The 23,889-nt window shown below is 42.1% G+C and overlaps 1 protein-coding gene across 1 annotated transcript in view; it reads left to right on the top strand.

Annotated features, from left to right (window-relative positions):
- Ttc7 (tetratricopeptide repeat domain 7) overlaps positions 1-23,889 on the top strand; it is a 631,216-nt gene that overhangs the window by 375,021 nt on the left and 232,306 nt on the right. The window contains exon 13 of the mRNA XM_068382742.1: positions 1,860-1,964. Within this exon, the coding sequence (XP_068238843.1) occupies positions 1,860-1,964 (105 nt within the window). The remainder of the gene's footprint in view (positions 1-1,859; positions 1,965-23,889) is intronic.

The raw sequence follows: 23,889 nt of genomic DNA, 5'->3' as shown, positions 1-23,889 counted from the left end.
TGTTCAGGCAGTACGACAGCATAAACCTACATCTGTGACCGAGGAGGACAAGGTCACAGTCTCTGTACTGGATAGTAGAGGTGCTATTGAATTTGACAAATTTTAGATGAATAAACCTTCCTTAGTTCATTCCTGGAAAATTGAACATTTTGGTAGATTAGTTAAGCAGGAAAAGTCAGATTCTTCCAAACGAATGGTCTCTACTCTTATCATATTTATTTATTTTGATGTTTACCCCAAATTCAATGATGTTTTCTCTTGCCTTTCAACTTATTCAGGGATTTATTTAGAAATCCTGTTGTAATGCTGGCAATAAAGAAATTTACTTAAAATGGCAGATAATGTTGGTACAGCCATTTTTTTCCCAGCTGCTATGCCTAATTGCTGGTAACAGGGCTGTCGTCCCATTCAGGGGAAAATTCTTGCTTTTTTAAGTTTATGAAATATCTTTTCTAAAAGAATAGCAAATAAATTTCAAATAAGTAATGAAATAAAGGGATTTTGATGAAGGAAAAATCTATTTCTGGGGAGAGACCTGTGACGCCCGGCGAAAAAGTCTTAGGTGTCGGTAGGGTAACCCAACTGTATTCTCTAGGGCCTGTCACGGCCCTCCCCCTTTGATGAAGGGATTATCTAAATGGAAGACAGCCTGTGAATAGTGTTTTACAAACGCCCTTGTTAGATATACGACACCAACAAGGTGCTCGCGCGAGGGTTGTAACCTCTGCATTCCATGCTTTTAATTTTCTCTGGTATATTTGGAAGATTTATATCAGAAAAAGTACAAAGAAGGACTTTTTCGCCGGCCGTCACAGGTCGACCCAGAAATTACATTTTTGTCTTAAAGATACTGTACAGTACTGTGTTAATTTACCAAATATTGTACGCTATAAATCATACACCATTTACTTTAGGAAAACTACTATTATTTTCTTTTATTAGTAATTTTTCTATCTTTGATATGTATCAGATTATTTTGTTAAATAAAAAGAATGAGCTGATTTTTCAGGTTTTTAGGCTGATGAAAGTTTTTTTTAGAAGCTCAGTGATCTGACTAAACTCACGAAAGATGTAACTGTTGGGAATACTTGCATGACTCAATTGGTGGTAAAGCTATTAAAATTCATTAACTAATATGATAAATTATGCAAATTAGTCATTTGATTGTATTAGTCATGTTACTGCCTAATAAAGTATATATCATAGAAGATAAGAGTTATTGATATTACATATACCTAATCTATACTAGTTTGCCCCATGCTCTTGGTAAGGAAAATGTTAGGTTCATGTTGGGACCAAAATTTATACTGTGTATGTGAAAGGGATTCCACAAGTGATGGAAGTTAATATGCGAGATCAAAGTTACACGATTCAATTCTTTGTTCTGTGAACTCTACTGTCAGGAAAATTGTTAGATTTTGGAGCATAAAAAAAAATTTCATGAAGATAATTTAATAGCCATAATAGTTAAAAGGAATGGAAGATTTCTGATATTAGGGAGTATGATAATTACTCAAGGCAGTAATTTTTAAATAATAAATATCCCAGGATGTTGCCAATATCCATAAAGGTTGAACACTATTCTTTTCAAAATACTGTACAGTAAAATGGAAGAGGACTAAAGATTCAAGAAACCCAAAAATAGATTTAAGAAAAAACAAAAATTTGTTGTGAATATTTAATTTAGATGAGAAGGTGGAAGTATAGCTGTTTTTTTACTTGAACCAACTGAGAAATATTTGAATAACAAACTCAAGTATTTTATTCAAAATAAATTTTGCCTTTAGGCAAATATAGAAAAATGACTAATATGTATTGTGTGTCATTGATTATTTGCCTATTATCACTTTGCTTTGCAGAAGGGCTTGCTGCATGAGAAGAAAAATGAGTTCCATGATGCTCAGATTTGCTATCAAAATGCATTGGCAATCAATCCTTACCATATCAAGAGTTTACGGCATCTGGTGAGTACCATAAAGTGCTATTGTCTGGCTAATTTTTTCATTAACTTGTTTTCACCACAGGTAAGCAGAATGATTTAGTAGTAGTAAATGAAAAAGAAATAAAGTTACCTAGGTACCACAATTGCCTTGGGAAAACTGAAGTTATGTTAATATTATTTTGGGAAGTAATTTATATACTTGAGTTATACAGATATTGAAATTTAAAGGCCGTTGAGATACTACCGCTAGAGAGTTATGGGGGTCCTTTGACTGGCCAGACAGTACTACATAGGATCCTTCTCTCTGGTTACGGTTCTTTCCCTTTACCTACACAGACACCCAATAGTCTGGCCTATTCTTTACAAATTCTCCTCTGTCCTCATACACCTGACAACACTGAGATTGCCAAACTATTCTTCTTCACCCAAGGGGTTAACTACTGCACTGTATTTGTTCAGTGGCTACTTTCCTCTTGATAAGGGTAGAAAAGACTTTTCAGCTATGGTAAGCAGCTCTTCTGGGAGAAGGACACTGGGCTATTTTCCCTGTGGGGGCCCCTGGGCTTATAACATCCTGCTTTTCCAACTAGGGCTGTAGCTTAGCATTTAATAATAATAATAATAATAATAATACAGTAATAATAATAATAAGCTGAAGTAATTTATAGAAGAGACATAAGTAAGATATATTGTTTGGTACAGTAGTACCTCGGCATATAAATTTAATGCATTCCAGGAGCAAGCTCGCAACCCAAAATGCTCGTAAACCAAAGAAATTTTCCACATGCCATATGTTCATAAATGTACAAAGGTCACATTACTTTTCCACACAAAAAAGTGCATATGGAGGGAACTTTTACTCATAGACCGATACAATGCTCATATATCAATTTGAATTTTCATGATCACATACCATATTCTGAGTTACGCATAACCTGCATGTTCATAAAGAAAAATGAAGATGCTGACAAAGATGAAAGTGTCAATCCCTATTATCAATTAAAAAAAGTAATTCAAATCTGACTTATCTCTACAACCCATCATCTTGAATTATTGCTAGGTTACCTGGGATATTGAATTTAATACTAAATTAAAACCCATCATTAGATCATAGTATTTTTCAAAACATAAAGAGTTCCATGTTAGGTCAGGGTTCAAAGTTTTATTAAACACATTTTGAAAGTATACCCAAACTTCAACCACCAGTAAATGTCAGGTTTTGGAAACAAATGGTTCTGGACATAAATTTTTTTTTAGCTTTACAATGAAATAAAAATACAATTTATTGAATAAGATTTACGTTTTTTACTGTATACATACTCATTGGGCCAACTCCATTAGATTGACTGTTGCTACTTGTAAGGTGTTCATATTAGAATGGAGTGTGGCACAAGAAATAATAATTTCAGCCATTGAACTCTCATTTTTTTTCTTATTGTGCTCAAGCAGCTTCACTACTGTACAGTATTTACCTTAGCTCTTTAGACATTCCAACTCTTTACTTAGCACCTATAAAGTCCAACAGGTGGAGACTTAGCACCTATAAATTCCAACAGTGGCATTCTGTTCACTTTGAAAAAAGTCACAAAGCTGGAGAATTATTAGCCTTAGAGAGACACTTAATGTAATAATTAGGACCAAAACTCCCTTAAAATATTCCTGTTGTGCACACCCAAAACGGTGAAGGTTATAGATAGGAAAAAGAGATTGTACCTCAGCATCCAAAGTTATAAATTTCAACAGGATAGAACATACTTCCATCTCATAGAATTATCACAGCCACCATTCTGGAAGAAATGGCTGTAGAAAAAGAGGTTACTGTTGTGTGGAATTGTATCTGCAACTTCATTGACAGCTTGGGGTTGAAGAATCAGTAAGATTTTGCTTGGTTGCTGAATCCAATTTCCTTGGCCTATTACTGCCTCTCCAGATTGAAGATATCAGAGATCTACCCTAAGTTATGGCTAAAAGTAGCCCTGTCTTTGTTAGATCAGGACTTTGTCCTTATGGAATAAACTTTTTTGGACGAATACTCAGCCTTTACGGCTTGCGAGCAAGAACCTCCTTCAAAATGGGGTTACAGGAATATTTTTAAGCCCATAAGATTATCCTTGTCATCCAAATTGTGTGAATAAAATAACAGTGAAAGGGAGACCTATATATGGTGTATTGGCCCACTAGACCAGGATCCCAACTCTGGCTCTATTGTCCGAGCTCCATATTGCTAATACAATTGCTGCTACTTTTTGGTGTGGTCTGTTTTATACTTTAGAGTAAATGCGTAATATATATATATATATATATATATATATATATATATATATATATATATATATATATATATATATATATATGTATCTCTCTCTCTCTCTCTCTCTCTCTCTCTCTCTCTCTCTCTCTCTCTCTCTCTCTCTCTCTCTCTCTCATGCCAGAAAAAGAAAGTGAAATATATAGATCTTTGGGACATTTGCTATGGCAAGAAAAAATTATAAAAAAGACAAAGAGAGTATAAGGAAACCAACTTAATCTCAGAGAACAAGAACCAACTAGACCCTTAGAAAACCTCCAACAACAAATAGAGGAAATGTGGTAGAAAACTGGGATAATACAGATAAACAATAAAACTAAAACACTTGTAAATTTGGGAAATTAGCAAAGCCACAGAAGATAAAAAAGAAAATTTCCTCAGAGTGGTACAATACAATACTCAGTCAGTTAGAAACAAAATGGAAAGCTTTAGGTCAATGATAGCTAGTGAGGAACTAGATTTCATAGGCATTACTGAGACCTGGATTCAAGAAAAAACAAAGGACTTTATCGGAGAATACAAAATCCCAGGTTTTAAGTTTTTTAAGGATCGCCTTACCAAAAAAAGGTGGAGGTGCAATGCTCCATGTTAAAAATCACTTTAACTCCATAGAAATTAAATTGAAAGCCAAATTTGAAGTGGCAGGTGCAAATATCAACACCATAGGAAAAAACCTGTCCATACTAGTAATGTACAGACCACCACATCAAACACAAGAACAGGACGAAGAGCTGTATAAACAACTTGGACAAGAAGTTAACAATAATGTAGCTGGACAAGAAGTTAACAATAATGTAGCTGTTCTGATGGGAGACTTCAATGCAGCAGTAAACTGGGACACTAAGAATTCTACATCATGCACAGAGGGACATAGGCTACTAGAATTTATCAACAATGAATTCCTCTATAAGTGGGTCGATAAACCAACCGGAGAAAATAACCTATTATATATGGTGGTAACAACAGAAGAAAATTTAGTATACAGTGTTTCAGTAGGCAAAAATATTGGCAAAAGGGACTATAGGTTTTGGGTAAATTTTCCTCATCTGAATGGGGAAAATTATAAAAAATCTAGACTACAGACAGAGTAACTGGATAAAACTGAAGGAATATACCAAGAATTTAGAATACGATGAAACAGGGCTCATAGATACGCAATGGGACTCCTTTGTAGAAATATATATAAAAAAAAAGAAGAGCTAAATGTATACCACATAAAAATTTACCAAATGGAACTTCACAACCGAAGTGGTTCAACAGAGAAATAACGAATGCAATAAGAAGCAGAGACAGCATACATAAATCATTGGGTCCACAACCTTCAATTCAAGAAATTTCCGAGCACAAGAAGTTAAGCCGAAAAGTAAATAAACTAGTTAGTAATGCCAAGATCAATGAAGAGAAAAGAGTGGCATCAGCTAGTAAAGAAACCCCAAAAGAATTTTTTGCACATGCAAACAGTAAAAAGCCAGTAAAAAACATCATTAGTCCATTAGGAGACTCAAGAGGGAAATCTTATAACAAATGACTTGGAAATAGTCGAACTGATGAATGCATATTTCACAACTGTATTCACTAGGGAAGAATCAACAGCCCTCTCTGAACCAGCTATCAAATATGAGGGGTCACAACCATTAAATAGAATTACTTTCACGATGGGTGATGTAAAAAAGAAAATAGATTTCTCAGTAAGTCTGAGGCATCAGATACAGTTGATGTTTATCCAAGAGAAATTATAGAATTAGAAGAAGAGATAACCACACACTTTTACAGACTGTTCTGAAAGACAGCCAACGAAAGAAAGGCACCACAAAGATGGAAACTAGGCAATGTTCCTCCAATCTGCAAGAAGGGATCAAAGGAAGAACCTGGCAACTACAGACCTGTGTGTCTAGCTTCAATGCTTTGCAATTTTTTTAATCAATTTTAGTAGATTCAATAATAGAACACATAGAGAAAAACAATCTTCTGATAGACAGCCAACATGGGTATAGACAAAAGTGGTCATGTGTGACAAATCTTTTGGAATTTTTCCACATGTTTAGCATTTATGACAAAAGCAAGAAAATGGACATCATATACTGTACTTAGACTTTCTAAAGGCTTTTGACAAAGTTACTCATAAGAAATTAATTATCAAAATTAGAGCACTAGGCATTATTGACAAGCCAGCTGAATGGATTGAAGATTGGCTAACAAACATAAAACATAGAGTCGTAATCAATGGAGAAGCTTCAGAGTGGGCAGCTGTTATAAGTGGAGTACCTCAAGGATCCGTCCTTAGCCCATTGCTATTTCTGATTTACATTAACAACATAGATTTCGGGTTAACTAGTAGAATAGCCAAATTTGCCGATGATACTAAACTAGGCATAAATGCGGCAAACTCGAAGACGTAGAAGCCTTTAGAGAGGATCTAATGAAACTAGGAGAATGGTCCAGAAAATGGCAAATGCCTTTCAATTGTGGAAAATGCAAAGTCATGCACATGGGTTATGGTAACCCACAATCAGATTACTCACTGCTAGGTAATGAAATAGAAAGTGTGGACCAGGAAGAAGATCTCGGTATTATTATCAGCAAGGATTTGGAGTTCACCAAACAGCATAAAAGCTGAAAAGAAAGCACAAAAACTAATAGGTTACATAAAGAGACAATGCAAATACAGAAACAAAGACACTGTACTACAGCTGTACACATCATTAGTAAGACCCTATCTAGAATACGGAGTCCAATTCTGGGCTCAAAGTATTCAGAAGGATATAGATAGACTGGAAGCATTACAAGCTAGAGCCACCAAACTAGTTCTAATACTAAGGCAATTTGGGTATAGACGAAGGATGGAACGTTTGAACTTATTTGATCTACAAACTTGATGACTAAGGGGACAGTTAATAGAGGCATTCAAAACTCTTAAAGGAATAACAAATGTAGATTATAACAATCTATTCACGCTTAGCACAAATCAGTCCAGAGGTAACGAATACAAACTGGAATTGAAAAGATACAACACCACTCAATGTAGCAATTTCTTTACTTACAAAATAGAAATACTTGGAATAGACTTCCAGCAGAAGTAGTAAACAGTGACACGGTAAACAAGTTCAAAAATAGATTAGACAAGATCATAAGAACTTTCTAAATGCAAAAAGTAAATTGCACTACCAAAGAGCAAATGGAGTCTCTGCGGACAGACTAGAAATTCTTTGAGACATCCAAAATCCTTTTAACACACACACACACTCTCTCTCTCTCTCTCTCTCTCTCTCTCTCTCTCTCTCTCTCTCTCTCTCTCTCTCTCTCTCTCTCTCTCTCTCTCTCTCTCTCTCTCTCTAGCAAAATAAGCTCAACTGCTCTTGAGGTTGACATAGCTTTTGTGCCTTGTTAGAGTCTTGGCCATCTAAAAAAAACCCATTTGCTACTTCTTGGTAATACTCAGTAGTACCTAAGAGTCTGGCTGTTCTTGGATGTCCAGAAATCCCAGTAATCACAAGCCTTCTGCTGCCAATCCTGGCGAGAAGACAGGCTTCTGCCTTGTGCTTCTCAGTTGGGAGCTGCGGCACGTTAGGGGCAGCCCAACGTTAAGGAAACTTAACTGTCGGTTTGGGAGCACTTATGGGAGGTTAGGGATTAAAACGAAGGAAAGTCGCCCAGAATTAAGTGGCTGCAGCAACAGGTGGGTAACTATCAGCCACCCCCCTTTTTATACTAGTGGTCACAAAAATAATAATTAAGTTATTAGCTGATATTTCCAAATAGATGTGCATTAGATATCACACAGAAATTAAAAATGACTGAGAAACTGGAGTTGAAGACAAATATGCAAAGTGCCAAATGAACGAATTGTGCATAGATTTCAAAGAAGGCAGCGCTGCAAACCTGCACCGTAATAGTGTATGCCTGCTTTGTCAGCAGGAACAGGAAATAGAAAAATTGAGAAAATGAAAACTAAGAACTAAGAAAACAATTGATAGAGATCTTGTCCAAGTTCCAACAGTTAGAAATAAGGAACAAAGAAGTCACAGATGATGTGGTAGAAAATGGGACAAGTATCCAATACAAAATAAGGTAAAATCAAGGACAGAACCTAGAGAGGAAATAACCAATGAAAACAGAGAATTCATGAAACCCACTAGAGGAAGGGTAGCTAAAGCCAGAAAGACTAAACAACAGCCTAGAAATAAAACTACTACCAAAAACAGATTCACCCCAATAGCAGAGGAAGAGGAAGACGAGACATTGTTGATTGGAGACTCTCTATGTTAAAGGACCAAGAATGAAAGGCGTAAGTCCACATTTCAGACAAAGAAAGTTAAATTTATAGATATTTGGGTTCCTTTCTACGGCAAAAGAAAATTACAGTATACAAAAGAGACGGAATAAACTTTAGTGAAGAAGGCATGAGAGTATAAGGAAACCAACTTAATCACAGCCTATACATTCACACAGTAGGCCAAGAACAAACTAGACCCTTAGAAAATCACCCAACAACAAATAGAGGAAAGTTGGCAGAAGACTTGGATAATGCAGATAAAAGTAAAACTAAAACCCTAGTAAATCAGAGAAACTAGCAAAGCCACAGAGGAAAAGAAAAAAGAAAAAATTTCCTCAGAGTAGCACAATTCAATTCTCAATCAGTTATAAACAAAATGGAAAACTTCAGGGCAATGATAGCTAGTGAGGAACTAGATGTCATAGGCATTACCGAGACCTGGATTCAAAGGAAAAAAAATAAGAAATAAAAAATAAAAAGATTTTATCAGATAATACAAAATCCCAGGTTTCAAGCTTTTTAAGGATTGCCTTATCAAAAAAGGTGGAGGGGTAATGCTCTATGTTAAAAATCACTTAAACCCCATAGAAATTAAATCAGAAAACAAATGTGAAGTAACAGGTTCAAATATCTACTCCATAGGAAAAAATGCCCATACTAGTAATAGACAGACCACCACATCAAACACAAGAGCTATATAGACAACTTGGACAAGAATTTAACAGTAAGCTAGCTGCCCTAATGGGAGACTTCAGTGCAGCAGTTAACTGGGACACTATGAATTCAACATCAAACATAGAGGGACATAGGCTACTAGAATTTGTCAACAATGAATTCCTCATTCAGTGGGTCGGTAAACCAACTAGGGGAAAAACACTTACTAGATATAGTGCCAACAGAAGAAAATTTAGTATCCAATGTTTCAGTAGGCAAAAGTATTGGCAAAAGTGACCACAAAATAGTTAGGTTTCAGGTAAATATTCTTAATTTAAAAGAAAAGAAAGTTATAAAAAAGCTAGACTACAAACAGAGTAACTGGATAAAACTGAAGGAATACACCAAGAATTTAGAACACGACAAAATGGGGAACATGAATACACAATGAAATTCCTTTGTAGAAATATATAAAGAAAAAAGAGCTAATTGTATACCGCATAGAAAAATTTTACCAAATGGAACTCCACAGCCTAAGTGGGTCAACAGAGAAATAGCAAATGCAATAAGAAGTAGAGACAGGAAACACAAACCAATAAGCCCACAGCCTTCAATTCATGAAATATCCGTGCACAAGAAGTTAAGCCGAAAAGTAGATAAACTAGTTAGAAATGCCAAGATCAATGAAGAAAAAAAAGTAGCTTCAGCTAGTAAAAAACCAAAGAATATTTTGCCCATGTAAACAGTAGAAAACCAATAAAATACAGCATTAGCCCATTAAGAGACTCGGAAAAAGCCAAACTGATGAATGCATATTCCACAACTGTATTCGCTAGTTTAGAATCAGTGACCCTCCCCGAACAAGCTATCAAATATGAAGGGCCATAACCATTAAATAGAATCACCTTTACAATGGATGAAGCCAAAAATAAAATAAAAAGACTCACTAAGTCTAAGGCACCAGGTCCAGATGATATCCATCCAAGAAAGGTCATAGAACTAGAAGAAGAGATAACCCAACACTTTTACAAAATGTTCCAAAAGACAACCAACGAAAGAAAGGCACCACAAGGATGGAAACTAAGCAATGTTCCTCCAATTACAAGAAAGGACCAAAAGAAGAACATGGCAACTGCAGACCTATGTGTCTAACTTCAGTGCCTTACAAAATTTTGTATTCTGTTTTAGTAAATTCAATAACAGAACACACAGAGAAAACAATTTTTTTATAGTCAACCAACATCGCGTTAGACAAAAGAGATTATGTGTGACATCTTTTGGAATTTTTCCACATGTTTAGCATTTATGACAAAAGCAGGGCAGTAGACATCATATACTTAGACTTTCAAAAGGCTTTTGACAAAGTTCCTCATAAAAGATTAATGGTCAGAATTAGAGCACTAGGCATCATTGACAAGCTTGCTGAATGGATTGAAGATTGGATGACAAACAGAAAACAGAAAGTTGTACTTAATGGAACTGCTTCAGAATGGGCAGCTGTTACAAGTGGAGTACTTCAATGATCTATCCTTGAACCATTGCTATTTCTGATCTACATTAATGACATAGATTTAGGATCAACTAGTAGAAAAGCCAAATTTGCTAACGATACTAAACTAGGCTACAAACTCAGAAAGACGTAGAAGCCTTAAGAGAGAATCTATTGAAGCTAGGAGAATGATCCGGAAAATGGCAAATGCCTTAAATTTGGGAAATGTAAAGTTACTGCTGGGTAATAAAATAGGAAGTGTGGATCAGGAGGAAGATCTTGATATTATTATTAGCAAGGATTTGAAGTTTGCCAAACAGAGCATAAAATCTAAAAAGAAAGCACAAAAACTAATAGGTAACATAAGACACAATGCAAATAAAGAAATAAAGACATAGTACTACAGCTGTACACATCACTAGTAAGATCCCATCCAGAATACGGAGTCCAATTTGGGGCTCCAAGTATTTAGAAAGATATAGATAGACTAGAAGCAGTACAAGCTAGGGGCACCAAACTAGTTCCAACACTAAGGCAATTTGGATATAGACGAAGGATGGAACGTTTGAACTTGTTTGTTCTACAAACTCGACAACTAAGGGGACAGTTAATAGAGGCATTGGCAATTCTGAAAGAAATAAATGTAGATTACAAAAATTATCTTCGCTTAGCACTAATCAGTCCAGAGGTAACGGATACATACTGGAATTGAAAAGATACAACACCACTCAATGTGTCAATTTCTTTACATACAAAATAGCATGTACAGTACTTGGAATAAACGTCAGCGGATGTAGTTAACAGTAACACGATAAACAAGTTAAAAAATAAGCTAGACAAGAGCATAAGAACTCAATGCTTAAACTAAATTGCTCTGCCAAAGAGCAAATGGAGTCTCTGCAGATGGACTAAAAAGTCTTTGAGACATCCAAAATCCTTAAAGATTTATCTTTGTTCCGTAACTGAAATACAAACCACGCTATTTAATATGGGTAATTACTTTCGGTGTAGCTGAAAGGATGAGCCATTAGAATTTTAACGAGGGTTTACTACCCCACCGCTAGTTAGCGGGGGGTAGGGAGGGTAGCTTGCTACCCTCCCCCTTCACACACCTGTGTGCTAAGTTCACTTTGCTATCGGCTCAGGTGCTAGACGGACGTGTCCGCTGTCACCCTCGCCTACACGACAGCCATTATTAATCTTTGTTTTAGCTTTTTCTTTTTCTAGAGTGTTTTGAAGTTGGCCTCTACGATGCAGAAGTGTCCTGGGTTGCCTGACCGCCCTTGTGGGACCTTCATGTCGGCAATAGACACCGACCCACACACCTTATGCCCTTATTGTAGGGGTCAACGGTGTGATAGTGGTAATGTATGTATTGAATGTAGGGAGTGGTCTACCTCCCAGTGGGAGAGGTTTTCCTGGCGCCGGAAGAAGAAGTCCAAACGGGATATTTCTCCTTCAAAGGTTTCTTTGAAGAAGGAAAATCCTAAGGACTCTTCTTCCGTGGCCTAAACCTCCTCCGAAGCTCCCACTCAATTGGCTTCTCTCGAGAGGCCGTCGAGTGGTAGCGTAGGCCGTATTGTTGTTGACAGATCTCAGGGTTTGGGAGAGGGAGTTGCCTCCCATAGCGAGGCAGCTCCTCCTCCTCCCCCGGGGGAGGATTTAATTGTTTCTCCTAATGTAAATGTGAGTAATAATGATCTTTTACAGCTTTGTGCTTCCTTGGGGCTACAGGTCTCGCCCTCCAAGGAAGCCCTGTTTGACATGATCAGGTTGGGAGCAGCTGTCAAACAGTCACCGACGGTAGCAGAGGTTGACCCTCTGTCTATCGTCGAGGCTGTTGTGGCAGAGGCTTCCAATGAGAGTGTTCAAACCTCTGCTCCTGTTGTAGCTGAAGGCTTAGATCCCCCCTCCGAACACCCTTCGAGGGAGGAACTAAGTCCAACGGTCTCTCCTGCAGGTGATTCTTCCCCTCGGGGGAGTTCACTGACAGAGACTCGTCTTCGGAGGACTGCCGATGGTCTGCCTGCTGCTCCCAGAGGACGTATAAGACGTAAGGCTCGCCTTCCTCTTCGTCGCCGAGGTCTACCTTCTCCTCACAAGGGTGTTAGGAGGCGCCTCTTTGGGTCTTCATCCTCGCAGTTCGCCGCAGAGGAACCTCGTCCTTCAGCGACCGTTACCTCGTCCTTTAGCGACCGTTACCTCGTCCTTCAGCGACCGTTACCTCGTCCTTCAGCGACCGTTACCTTGTCCTTCAGCGACCGTTTCTGCTACTTCTTTGGACCTGGACCTCTCCGCAGATCGTTCGCGATCTCCTTCTCCTGCCAGACCTGCTGACCTGCCATCGCCCTTCCTGGCTGCAGATGCGCTGTGGGCGCCCACCCTTCCCGTTATCCAACGGGCACCGGTCCCTTCGGGGCAAAAGGGGCTTTCACACATTGTGTGTAAGTCCCTTAGGTGCCAGGTATCCCCTGTGCGCCAATGTTCTCCTGCGCGCAAGCGCTTGCCAGTTGCTGACACGTCTCGTCAGCGCTCGCCTGCACGCCCACGATCTGCTCGCCCGGCGGTTCCAGAGACAACGCGCCAGCGCTCAACCTGCACGCTCACGATCTCCTGCTCGCCAGCGCACCACTGCGGGCCCTCAGCCTGATGTGCGCCATGCACGCCCACGGTCTCCTGCTCGTCAGCGCTCTCCTGTTCATCAGCGATCTCCTGTGTGCCAGCGCTCTCCTGCTCTCCAGCTCTCGCCTGCGCGCCATCGTTCGCCTGCTCGCCCACGATCTTCGGATCTGGGCTCCAGAGGGAAGACTTCTTCCTCCCCTGCTCACCAGCGCTCTCCACCGCGCCACCGGATCTCGCCTGCTCGCCATCCCTCGCCTACTCGCCATCGCCCGCAGTCTCCATCGCACACCCACGCGCCCATTGCTAGAACTACGGTTCCAGATGAGCGCCCTCCTGTGCACCCGCTCGCTAGGGATATTTCCCCTGTGCGCGCGCCCAACGGCTTCGTCCTTACGGGCCCTTCGGGATCTTGTGGCAAACACACCGTCTGAGGTCTCCGGAACGCGCTCCAACGCGCCCCTTCACCTGCGCACCCACGCGCCCCTTCACCTGCGCGCCCACGCGCCCTGTCGCCTACGCACCCACGAGCTCCTTCTCCTGCACGCCATTGCTCGCCCACGCGCCAACGCGCCCTCTCCCACGAGTCAACGCTCGCCTGCGTGCCAACGTGCACCTTCGCCTGCACGCCATCGCTCGCCTCCGCGCCATCGCCCTTCGCCTGCGCGCCATCGCTCGCCTGCGCGCCATCGCTCGCCTGCACGCCATCGCTCGCACCGCGTGAGTGAGCGATCGCCCGCACCCGATCCAGGCAATAACCTATCACGCGAACGCCAGCGCTATTCACAGCGCGTTCCCACACGAGAGGCTGCAGGACGACGCGCGGTCAGGTCGTCCTCATCGCGTCCCCCCCCCTCCCCGTAAGCGCAGGACAGCGCGCTCAACGGAGGGAGGGAAATCTCCGGACAGGTCCAGGAACGTTTCTTTCACAGCTTCTTCTTTTCCGGCAGACCCTGTTGTAGTTTCCACTCCTAGGGATCTTACAATCCCCTTCCCTCCAGAGGGTGTCTCTGACAGCGCTGCTGTCAATCGGCAGCCCTGGTTTGCGTCCTTCATCAGAGCGGTTGCGCAGGCTTTCAAACCCACTTTCTCTGAACTAGGCCTCAAATCAGCGGCAATCTCGGCCCCCCTGAAGAGGAAGAGAGGAGTGGACGACATGGTAACTTCTCCTAGGGCGAAACTGGCTCCTCGGAAGTCTTTGAGGAAGGCTCTCTCCCCCCCCCCCAGACTTTCTCTCCCTCCCCTGTGGACGAGGATTTCTCGTCCTCAAGGGATTCACGTGAGTGAGGCGTTCTCCCATCGCACCAATGGGAGAAACCCCACCTCGCACTGAGAAGTCTTCCCGGGTGGAGGTGGAGAAGAGCCTCCCACCATCTTTGTTGGAATCCTGCATCCCTCCCTGGAGGGAGTCGAAGGACTCCAAGACAATTCCGAAATCATCTTCGAGGATCAGACCAGAGCCAGCTAAGCCCGCAGAGAACGTCCACGAGTCCCCCCAAGAGGAGCCTTTGGGGACTGGAGACCTTGCTGCTAGTCCATCAGGAGGAGAGCCGCAAGAGTCGGAACATGCCTTCTGGCAAGTTCTGACTCTGATGAGGAACCTCAACGGATTCGCGAATCGAGAGATTCCTCCTCGAGAGGGCAAGGACACGGTTCTGGACCGAGTCTTTGGTACCCAGAAGCCCCCTAAAGCCAGTGCAGCTTTGCCTTGGTCCCAGGGGGTTAAGAGTGCCAGAGATAAGGTCGAGAGCCAGCTCTCCGAGCTTGCCTCCTCCAGCCGTTCCAGTACCGGAAACAAACTCCTCCCACCTCCTCATGTCCACCAGAGGAAGTACTTCGAGATCATGGAGGAGTCTTGTTTAGCTCTTCCCCTTCACCACTCGGTGGAAGAGCTCTCCAGGGGAGTCCCTCTTGAGAGACTCTCCAACCGGCCAGTGTCGTTCTCGGCCTCGGAGATCCTTAGCCAGGAGAAGGTAGCGAAGTGTGCCATGCAGGCAACTTCGTGGCCGGATATCTGGCTAGGGTCTCTTGGCATCCTGATACGATCCGAGGACTTGTCTAAGGAGAGTACCAGGAAGGCCTTGGAGACCTTCCTTCTTTCAGGCACTCGTACCATCGAGTTTCTAGCCCACCAAGTATCGAACTTGTGGGCTAATTCTATCCTGAAACGCCGAGATGCGGTGTCTGAAAGATTTAACACGAAGGTCCCCAGCACCGAGGTCAGTAGGCTCAGACATTCCTCCCTTTTGGAGAGTAGTCTGAGCCGAAAGATGTAGAGCAGGCGGCTGAGAGGTGGAGGAAGTTCAACGAGGACTCCCTCCTCCATAGGGCTTTAACATCAAAACCCTATAAACCTCCAGCACCTCAACAAGCTTGCCCTACAAAGACGATGAAACTGGCAGTAGCAGCAAAGGCAACAGTGTCGAAGCTAGGATTGGCAATCCCCCTGCATGTTCACCAGTAGGGGGATGCCTTCAAAGTTGCGCAGACAGGTGGCAGCAACTCGGGGCCGATTCCTGGACGATCTCCGTGATCAGTCAAGGATATCGCGTCCCGTTCATAACATCTCTACCTCCCCTGACAGCGAATACAGTGTCGTTGAGCTCTCTTGCCATGGGATCGGCAAGGGGGCAAGCCCTTCGGGCAGAAGTCGAGACCATGTTGAAGAAGGGCGCCCTCCAAGAGGTCGTCGACGGGTCCCCAGGCTTCTTCAGTCGACTCTTTCTTGTAAAGAAGGCGTCTGGAGGCTGGAGACCAGTCATCGACCTCTCAGCTCTGAACAGGTTTGTCAAGCAGACCCCGTTCAGCATGGAGACTGCAGACACGGTTAGACTCGCAGTGAGACCGCGAGACTCCATGTGTACACTGGATCTGAAGGACGCGTACTTCCAGATCCCAATCCATCCAATCCAGGAAGTACTTAAGATTCAGCCTAGACAACAAGATCTACCAGTTCAAAGTGCAGTGTTTCGGTCTCTCCACAACACCTCAGGTTTTCACCAGAGTGTTCACCCTGATATCTTCGTGAGCACACAGGATCGGCATCCGTCTCCTCCGTTATCTGGACGACTGGCTGATCCTAGCAGACTCGGAGTCAACCCTTCTTCGACACCGAGACAAACTTCTGGGAATTTGCCAAAATCTAGGGATCATGGTAAATCTCGAGAAGTCTTCTCTGCTTCCTACCCAAAGACTGCTATATCTAGGCATGATATTGGACACTAATCACCACAAAGCCTTCCCATCAGACGACAGGATAGCAAGGCTGAGGAAGGTCTCAAGTCCTTTCGTCAGACAAGACGAACTCCCAGCCCAGTCGTGGTTACGTCTCCTCGGCCATCTGTCATCCTTGGCCCGTCTAGTTCCCAACGGTCGTCTCAGAATGAGATCTCTGCAATGGCGACTCAAGTCTCGGTGGAGTCAAAGACACGATTCCCCGGATGTCTTGATCCCTATGGGTCTCGCGGGACGGACCGACCTTCAGTGGTGGGTGGCAGACAAGAACCAACGAAAGGGAGTGGATCTTCTCGTCCTCCCCCCGGATTTGATGCTCTTTTCGGACGCCTCAAAGAAAGGGTGGTGGGCCCACGTTCTGAACCACAGGACCTCAGGCCTGTGGTCAGAATCAGAAAAGTGCCTCTATATAAATCTGCTAGAAATGAAGGCCATTTTCTGGCCCTTCAACAGTTCCAACAGCACCTGACGAGTCACTCTGTGGTGGTGATGAGCGACAACACCACAGTAGTGGCTTACATCAACAAGCAGGGAGGTACCTTTTCAGAACAGCTATCCCATCTTGCAGTAGAGATACTGAAATGGACCGAAGTCCACTCGATTCCACTATCGGCTCGCTTCATTCCAGGCAAGAATGTGCTCGCCGACAGTCTGAGCAGAGCGTCTCAGATAGTGAGTACCGAGTGGTCTTTGGATCGTCAAGTAGCCAACAAAGTCCTGACTGTGGGGTTCCCCGACTGTGGATCTGTTCGCGACAGCGTTGAACTTCAAACTGCCGCTGTACTGCTCCCCAGTCCCGGATCCCAAGGCTCTCAGGCAAGATGCTTTCCAACAACGGTGGGACAACATCGACGTATACGCTTTTCCCCCGTTCTGTCTGATGAGGAGGGTACTCAACAAGACCAGAATATCGGTCAATCTCTCGATGACCCTGATAGCTCCGCTGTGGCATCACGCGGAATGGTTTCCAGACCTTCTGCAACTCCTTACGGAGCCTCCGAGAGAACTCCCTCCACGACACGAGCTACTCAAACAACCTCACGCCAACATCTTTCACAAAGCCGTAGCTTCACTTCGGCTTCACGCCTGGAGACTATCCAGCATCTCCTCGCAGAGAGAGGATTTTCGCAACAGGTTGCGGAAAGGATGTCTAGACACCTGCGAAAGTCATCCTCAGGGGTCTACCAGGCAAAGTGGAGAGTTTTCTGTGATTGGTGTCGTGGAAGGGGTATCTCTCCACTCGATGCCACTATTCCAGCAATAGTGGAGTTCTTCGTGTATTTGCGAGAAGAAATGCGCCTTTTAGTCTCGGCAGTGAAAGGCTATCACTCAGCCTTAAGTCTAGCCTTCAGGCTCAAAGGAGTGGACATTTCTTCTTCGCTGGAACTTTCCCTACTCATATGAAGTTATGAACTTACCTGCCCTCAGTCGGAAGTGAGACCTCCTCCATGGAACAGTCGGAAGGGAGACCTCCTCCATGGAACGTGGTTCGAGTTCTCAGGTCTCTTAAGAGACCTCCCTACAAACCATTACGCCAGGCTTTAGATCGCCACCTGACTTGGAAGACGGTGTTCCTACTAGCTTTGGCCTCGGCCAAACGAGTCAGTGAACTTCATGGTTTCTCGTATGACATCGCCCATTCAAGGGGATGGTTGAGGTAACGTTTAGATTCGTCCCTGAGTTTGTTGCTAAGACTCAGAATCCGGGAGTGCCGGACCCACGGTTCGACTCTTTCCAGGTTTCGAGTCTTCGTTCTGTAACAGATGACCCAGACCATCTCCTACTGTGCCCAGTAAGGAGTCTGAGGCTATATCTTAAAAGAACAGCTGCAGTTCGTCCCCAAGTGCAGGCATTGTTTGTGAGCACTGGGAGGACAAAGAGGAGGGTTACCAAGAATACCATCTCGGCATGGATTCGTAAGGTAATCCATCTATCCCTGAATCCTGACCCTCCTCCGTCACGTCGCCCTAGAGCACATGATGTCAGGGGCGTAGCTACATCCCTGGCCTTCAAAAATAACTTCTCAGTGACGTAGGTTCTACAAGCAGGGGTGTGGAAGCGTCAGACGACCTTCACAGCCCACTACCTGCAAGACGTGACCCACAGGAGGCTCGATACGTTCTCTATCGGCCCTGTGGTGGCTGCACAACAGCTTGTTTAAACCTCAGGCTCCTTAATGGACAAGTAGCAGAAGGTTGAGGGCATTGTTACCCGGTCTTAGTCTGCATGAATGAAAAGGTATGTGTGGCCCTTATTCTTTTCTTCATCCTCCCCTCTCTTTGGGAAAGCAGCATCCTGGGTTCTCTGCACAGCTGACCTCAAACCACTGCAGGTAAACCATGTTTCCTTGTGTTCCTAGTATTAAGCTGATACTGTCACGTCCCCATACCCTGACGAGGAGGTATTGGGAGAGTCCTAGCCTAAAGTTTCCATCTGAAGGACTTCAGGTCAACTTCCTAGGAAGAGTCACTCTTCAAACCTTCACACACAGCTTACGTAGGCCGCAGCCCTTGCATAGCAAGGTGCTAGCGAGGTGCAGGGTCTCCTCATACTTGAGTGCTGACACACTCAGATATTGAGTCCCCGGGCAAAGCGAAAAGCCAGTACTGGCCGAGACTTACCACCCTTCCTAAGGGTTGAGTCACCCATATTAAATAGCGTGGTTTGTATTTCAGTTACGGAACAAATGACAAATTCGTAGGTAATTTGTATTTTTCCTAACTATACAAACCTTGCCCGCCAGCCCTATCCCCCTTGAAGTCCTACCTCTAAGCAAAGTGAGCTCAGCACAGGTGTGTGTGTGAGGGGTGGGGGGGGGGGGAGTGTAGCAAGCTACCCTCCCTACCCCCCGCTAACTAGCGGTGGGGTAGTAAACCCTCGTTAAAATTCTAATGGCTCGTCATTTCAGCTACACCGAAAGTAATTACCCATATTAAATAGCTAAGGTTTGTATAGTTTGGAAAAATACTAATTACCTACGAATTTGTCATTTTAATTCGAAGGTAGAAATCAGTGATGTCTCAGAGCTGCAGGCATCTCATTGAGAGTGTTTATAGCTGGAGACCTTATTCAACTTGGGAAGCAGATAATTAAAGAGAATGAGAAGTACATGATAATACAAACCCTTTAGCCTAAGAGATTTACAAGCAAGAGTATGGCAGAAGGTTTTGCCCTGATAAAATGGTTAACAAAGTTCAAAGAAGATAACTCCAAGACTTCCAGGTACACTAGGCCACCCTAAGGGTCATATATTGTTTGGTGTGTTGCAAGGAAGTGTTCTAGGAGAAGAGGAGTGTACAGTTGGCTCTCCATCTTTGCAGAGGTTAGGTACCAGACACATCCAAAATCCTAACTATCAAATCATAACCCCTAAAACACAGGCCACTGCCTATTCATGGTCGATGAACACACTGAGTAACGCACGGTATGAATGATTATCTTACCACAAGTGTAAGAAATAAAAAGAAAATGACTACTGTACAGTGCAACACCACTTAAAGTTTACGAAGTTCTATGCAGTAAAATCTTGTGACGCATAATGCAATCCTTACGGCGTAATGTTAGCATTCGTCGAGCAGGAAGTATACACTACACGTATCATAGTCTACATAAACTTTACTTTCAAATTAGTGTACAGTAATTATGTAATACATGTACGTAAATTAAAACCTGTAAAAATACTGAAATTAGTTAAAAATCATAATGGCTCTCTCTCTCTCTCTCTCTCTCTCTCTCTCTCTCTCTCTCTCTCTCTCTCTCTCTCTCTCTCTCTCTCTCTCTCTCTCTCACTTTTATACATAGATTATAAAGATGGTTTATAAAACTTACCCGCTGGATTTATAAGAATGGCTATAGTTCCTTGGACGCTCCGCAGAAATTCAAAATCTCGTGGCAATCGCAGATATGCCAGGTGTACACTAGCGCCCTGGCGGTAGATAGGCCAACCTATTCCAAACACTTCAGAACTTCCCTGCACTCTTGCGAGCAAGAAGCGTTGGAATTCACTTCTGATTAACTTGGATTTTCGAAGTATTTTGGTGATGTATACCTAATTTTCGTGTTCTGGCATTCGCTTATTTGTTTATTTGATCTGTGATCACGTGTTTATAACTTAAAAGGTAGGATTAGAAGGTTTTTCAACCTATTTTAAACCTCACGAAAGCATAAGGGCGGGATGTAAACATATTGTCCATTGATGACGTCACAGCCTTATGACGTAGGCTAAAGTCAGACTTGCTATTTTACAAAGAATGATAAGTGAATACTTTCTTTTGAAGTATTAAGTTATAAATTAAATTGAAGGATTTTGTTATTTTAAGAAAATTTTATCCTTTTAATAGGTTTTCTTTATATAATCTTCGATCTGTTTTCAAAGATTAACTAGCGTTCAGTTTATTTTTGTTACGCAGTTGTCAGTATCGTTACGATATTACGATATCTCTTTGTAGCGATTTTTATGAATATTACATTCTTCTTACAACTCAATAGATTATAGGAAATTACAGTTCAGTTAATGTTTATACGACGCAGTATTCTTTACAATCGATGTAGCGCACAATTCTGGGTATCGTTGTTTACTTGGTGGTTTTTGGAATACTAAAATTGTTCGTATATTAATTGTAGATGTTCCAATGGTACGGGTGATAATTCACCTTTTATTGGAACCCCTTAATTTAAGGGTTTATTTTAATTTATAGATACAGTATTCTTTTCTTGTATCTATTAAGTTAATATTTTATATTTAATATTTTGTTGCATTTATATGGGATTCAGTGACTTTTGAATTCCCATTCAAACCATTGACAGAATTGTAAGTCTCTCTCTACGGGGTTCATTTTGTTTGAGAGCTCGTATACTTTGGTTTTCAATAATTGTGAAAATATCTTTATACCAAAGAGTAAAATGCAAATTTTTAGTGCTAAATTAGGCAGTGATTTTTATTCAGTATAGGGTGCTTCTCTTTGGACCTGTCGTTATCCTAGCCTTAGACCTCTGTCAAGCTCCGGGACCCAGGGGAGAAGTTAAGTCGAACGGCAAAAGGAATCGAGAGGGTAGCCGGGCGTTACAGTCTTTTAAGACCCGAACAGAAGTCCTCTCGAGCGTTTTCTGTCGATCCCCAGAACGCTCATCCTCGCTATAGATAAGACGAGGTAATAGTGTTTTCTAACATTAAACGCACGCTTCAGGCGCGAAGCTGAAAACAAGATTAGATTCATTCTGCGTGTGTTACGTTTCATGCGGCGCGGAGCGTCAGTGTGGACGCCTAGTGCCGCCGCGTCCACCAGATGGGTGTCGTCTCCCGACAGTGGGGAGCGCTATGGGATCGACGAAGATAATGCTGGATACGTTTCGCCTAAGGTTGATCCTTGATCTTTGCTGTTAAGACATGAAACAGCAACTATCTTCGTTTATGCAGTCTTCTCAGCCTGTCGTTGGCAGTGCGGTTGGGTGTCACGATTCCGGTTTTGACGCGGTCGCACAGGCTACTTGCCTTTTCCGCTGATGACTCGTTGTCGCACAGGCGGCCTACCAGTCGCAATGTTCAACGATGGGAGAAGGTGGGTGCATCGCTTCGAGTACTTGCTCAACGCCAACCGACCGCTCATAGCACCTAGTATCAGTCTATTCAGGCGCGCCAGCATTCGCCAGGCAGCAGAGCATGCTACCAAGTGATATGACAGACAGCAGAGCCGAGTGAAGCGTCAACTGAGCGGAACGTCAACGGAGCTGAGCGTCAGCGTGGACGCTTCGCTACCCATGACAATAGACTTTGATGTCTACATGACTATGACTGTCTAGCGTTGGGGCATTGTTGCTCCAGGCACTATATTTAGAAATAAATCCTAACTAGAAAGATATTATATTCTCGGACCAAGGCCTGCTGGGCTAATTCTTGGTTGGGAGAACTAGAATTAAAACCTCTAAGCATTGAGGTCTGATTTCAGAATCCTAAGGAGTGGACTCCTAGGAATCAAGACTTCTCTTCCTAGGATAGAGTATTGTAGGAGGAAGGGAGTGACTTTCAGAAACTCATGAGAGTTTTTCTGAAGAGTTTCCATTTTATTTTATACCTGCTGCTCCTCGTTCCGACTTCAGAGTTTTCACTAGTTGCGTTGAAGGTGTCTCTAATTATTTTATTATTATTACTAGCCAGGCTACAACCCTAGTTGAGAAAGCTAGATGCTTTAACCCAAAGGGCTCCTATAGGGAAAGATGGCTCAGTAAGGAAATAAGAAAATAAATAAATTAACATTAAATCATTCTCAGAAAAGTAACGAACCTTACTGTAGAGGTTGGTGCAGCTGCAACAGCAGGAAGTGCATTAACCCTGGATAGGTACGGTCCTCGGACACCCCTTTAAGGGTATACTCGGACGCGAACGACCCCGACGCCAAAAAAAATTCTTGAAAAATCAGTTTTTGCAGTAACCTCCTTTTTTCTTTTGCCAAAAAAAACTTCAATGAATGCTTAAAACAACTGTAAAGATAAATACTACTCATCTGCAGAAAAACTATTTATTATAAATATTTTAAAAAATTAAGTAGAAAAAAAAAAAGACCTGACATAAAAATTCATAAAAAAAAAGTTTATACATATATACACAAATCCTTTTAGGAATTGATTCTTGAATGTTTAGGACACATCTTGATGTATTTTGGATGAAGTCAGACCCATGGAGGTGAAGATCTGAAATGAGAAAAAAAGGGTAACTTTTTTTGGCCAAAAAAAATTGTCCAAATTTCATGAATTTTTTTGGGTACCCAAATGAAATAGGAAGTGGCTAATTTTTTTAGGGAATAAACATATGTTATCCTAAAATAGAAATATGTAAAAAAATCTTCATTATTTTGTAAATTACATTTATATCAGGGGCCATATCTAAAGGTAATTTTTTGAGTACTTGGAAATTTCGTAAAAAAATACATATATTTAATATATAATAGGATATTTATGCAGGTAAAAATATACCAAAATATCACAAATTCTATAGGGAACAAGAATATATATAGATAGGGCAGCTTACGCTTCGGATATGTCCACAAAATGGCCGCCAACCACACTGACTCAGACTCCCTAATCTGCCACTTGAAATGTAGGAAGGGTATGTCAATTTCAAGGTGTTATTTACTAATCTAATTAATATTGGATATGCATAAAAATTGTATGGTGGGTTGCTGGATAATTGTCGATTATTTTACGTTTATAAAATTAAAATTCTGACCCAAAAAATTTTTTTAGAAGGGAAATAAAATCGAAAAAAAAAATGTAAAACAATATTTTAGCTAAAAAAATTTGATGATATTCAATCAAAAAAAAAGTAAACAAAATTTTCCGACAAATAAACATCTAGAGGAATCATTACTCTGTGA

The sequence above is a fragment of the Palaemon carinicauda genome, chromosome 1 (genome assembly GCF_036898095.1).
Source record: "Palaemon carinicauda isolate YSFRI2023 chromosome 1, ASM3689809v2, whole genome shotgun sequence".
Classification (NCBI taxonomy): domain Eukaryota; kingdom Metazoa; phylum Arthropoda; class Malacostraca; order Decapoda; family Palaemonidae; genus Palaemon; species Palaemon carinicauda.
This window is presented reverse-complemented; position numbering and strand designations above follow the sequence as displayed.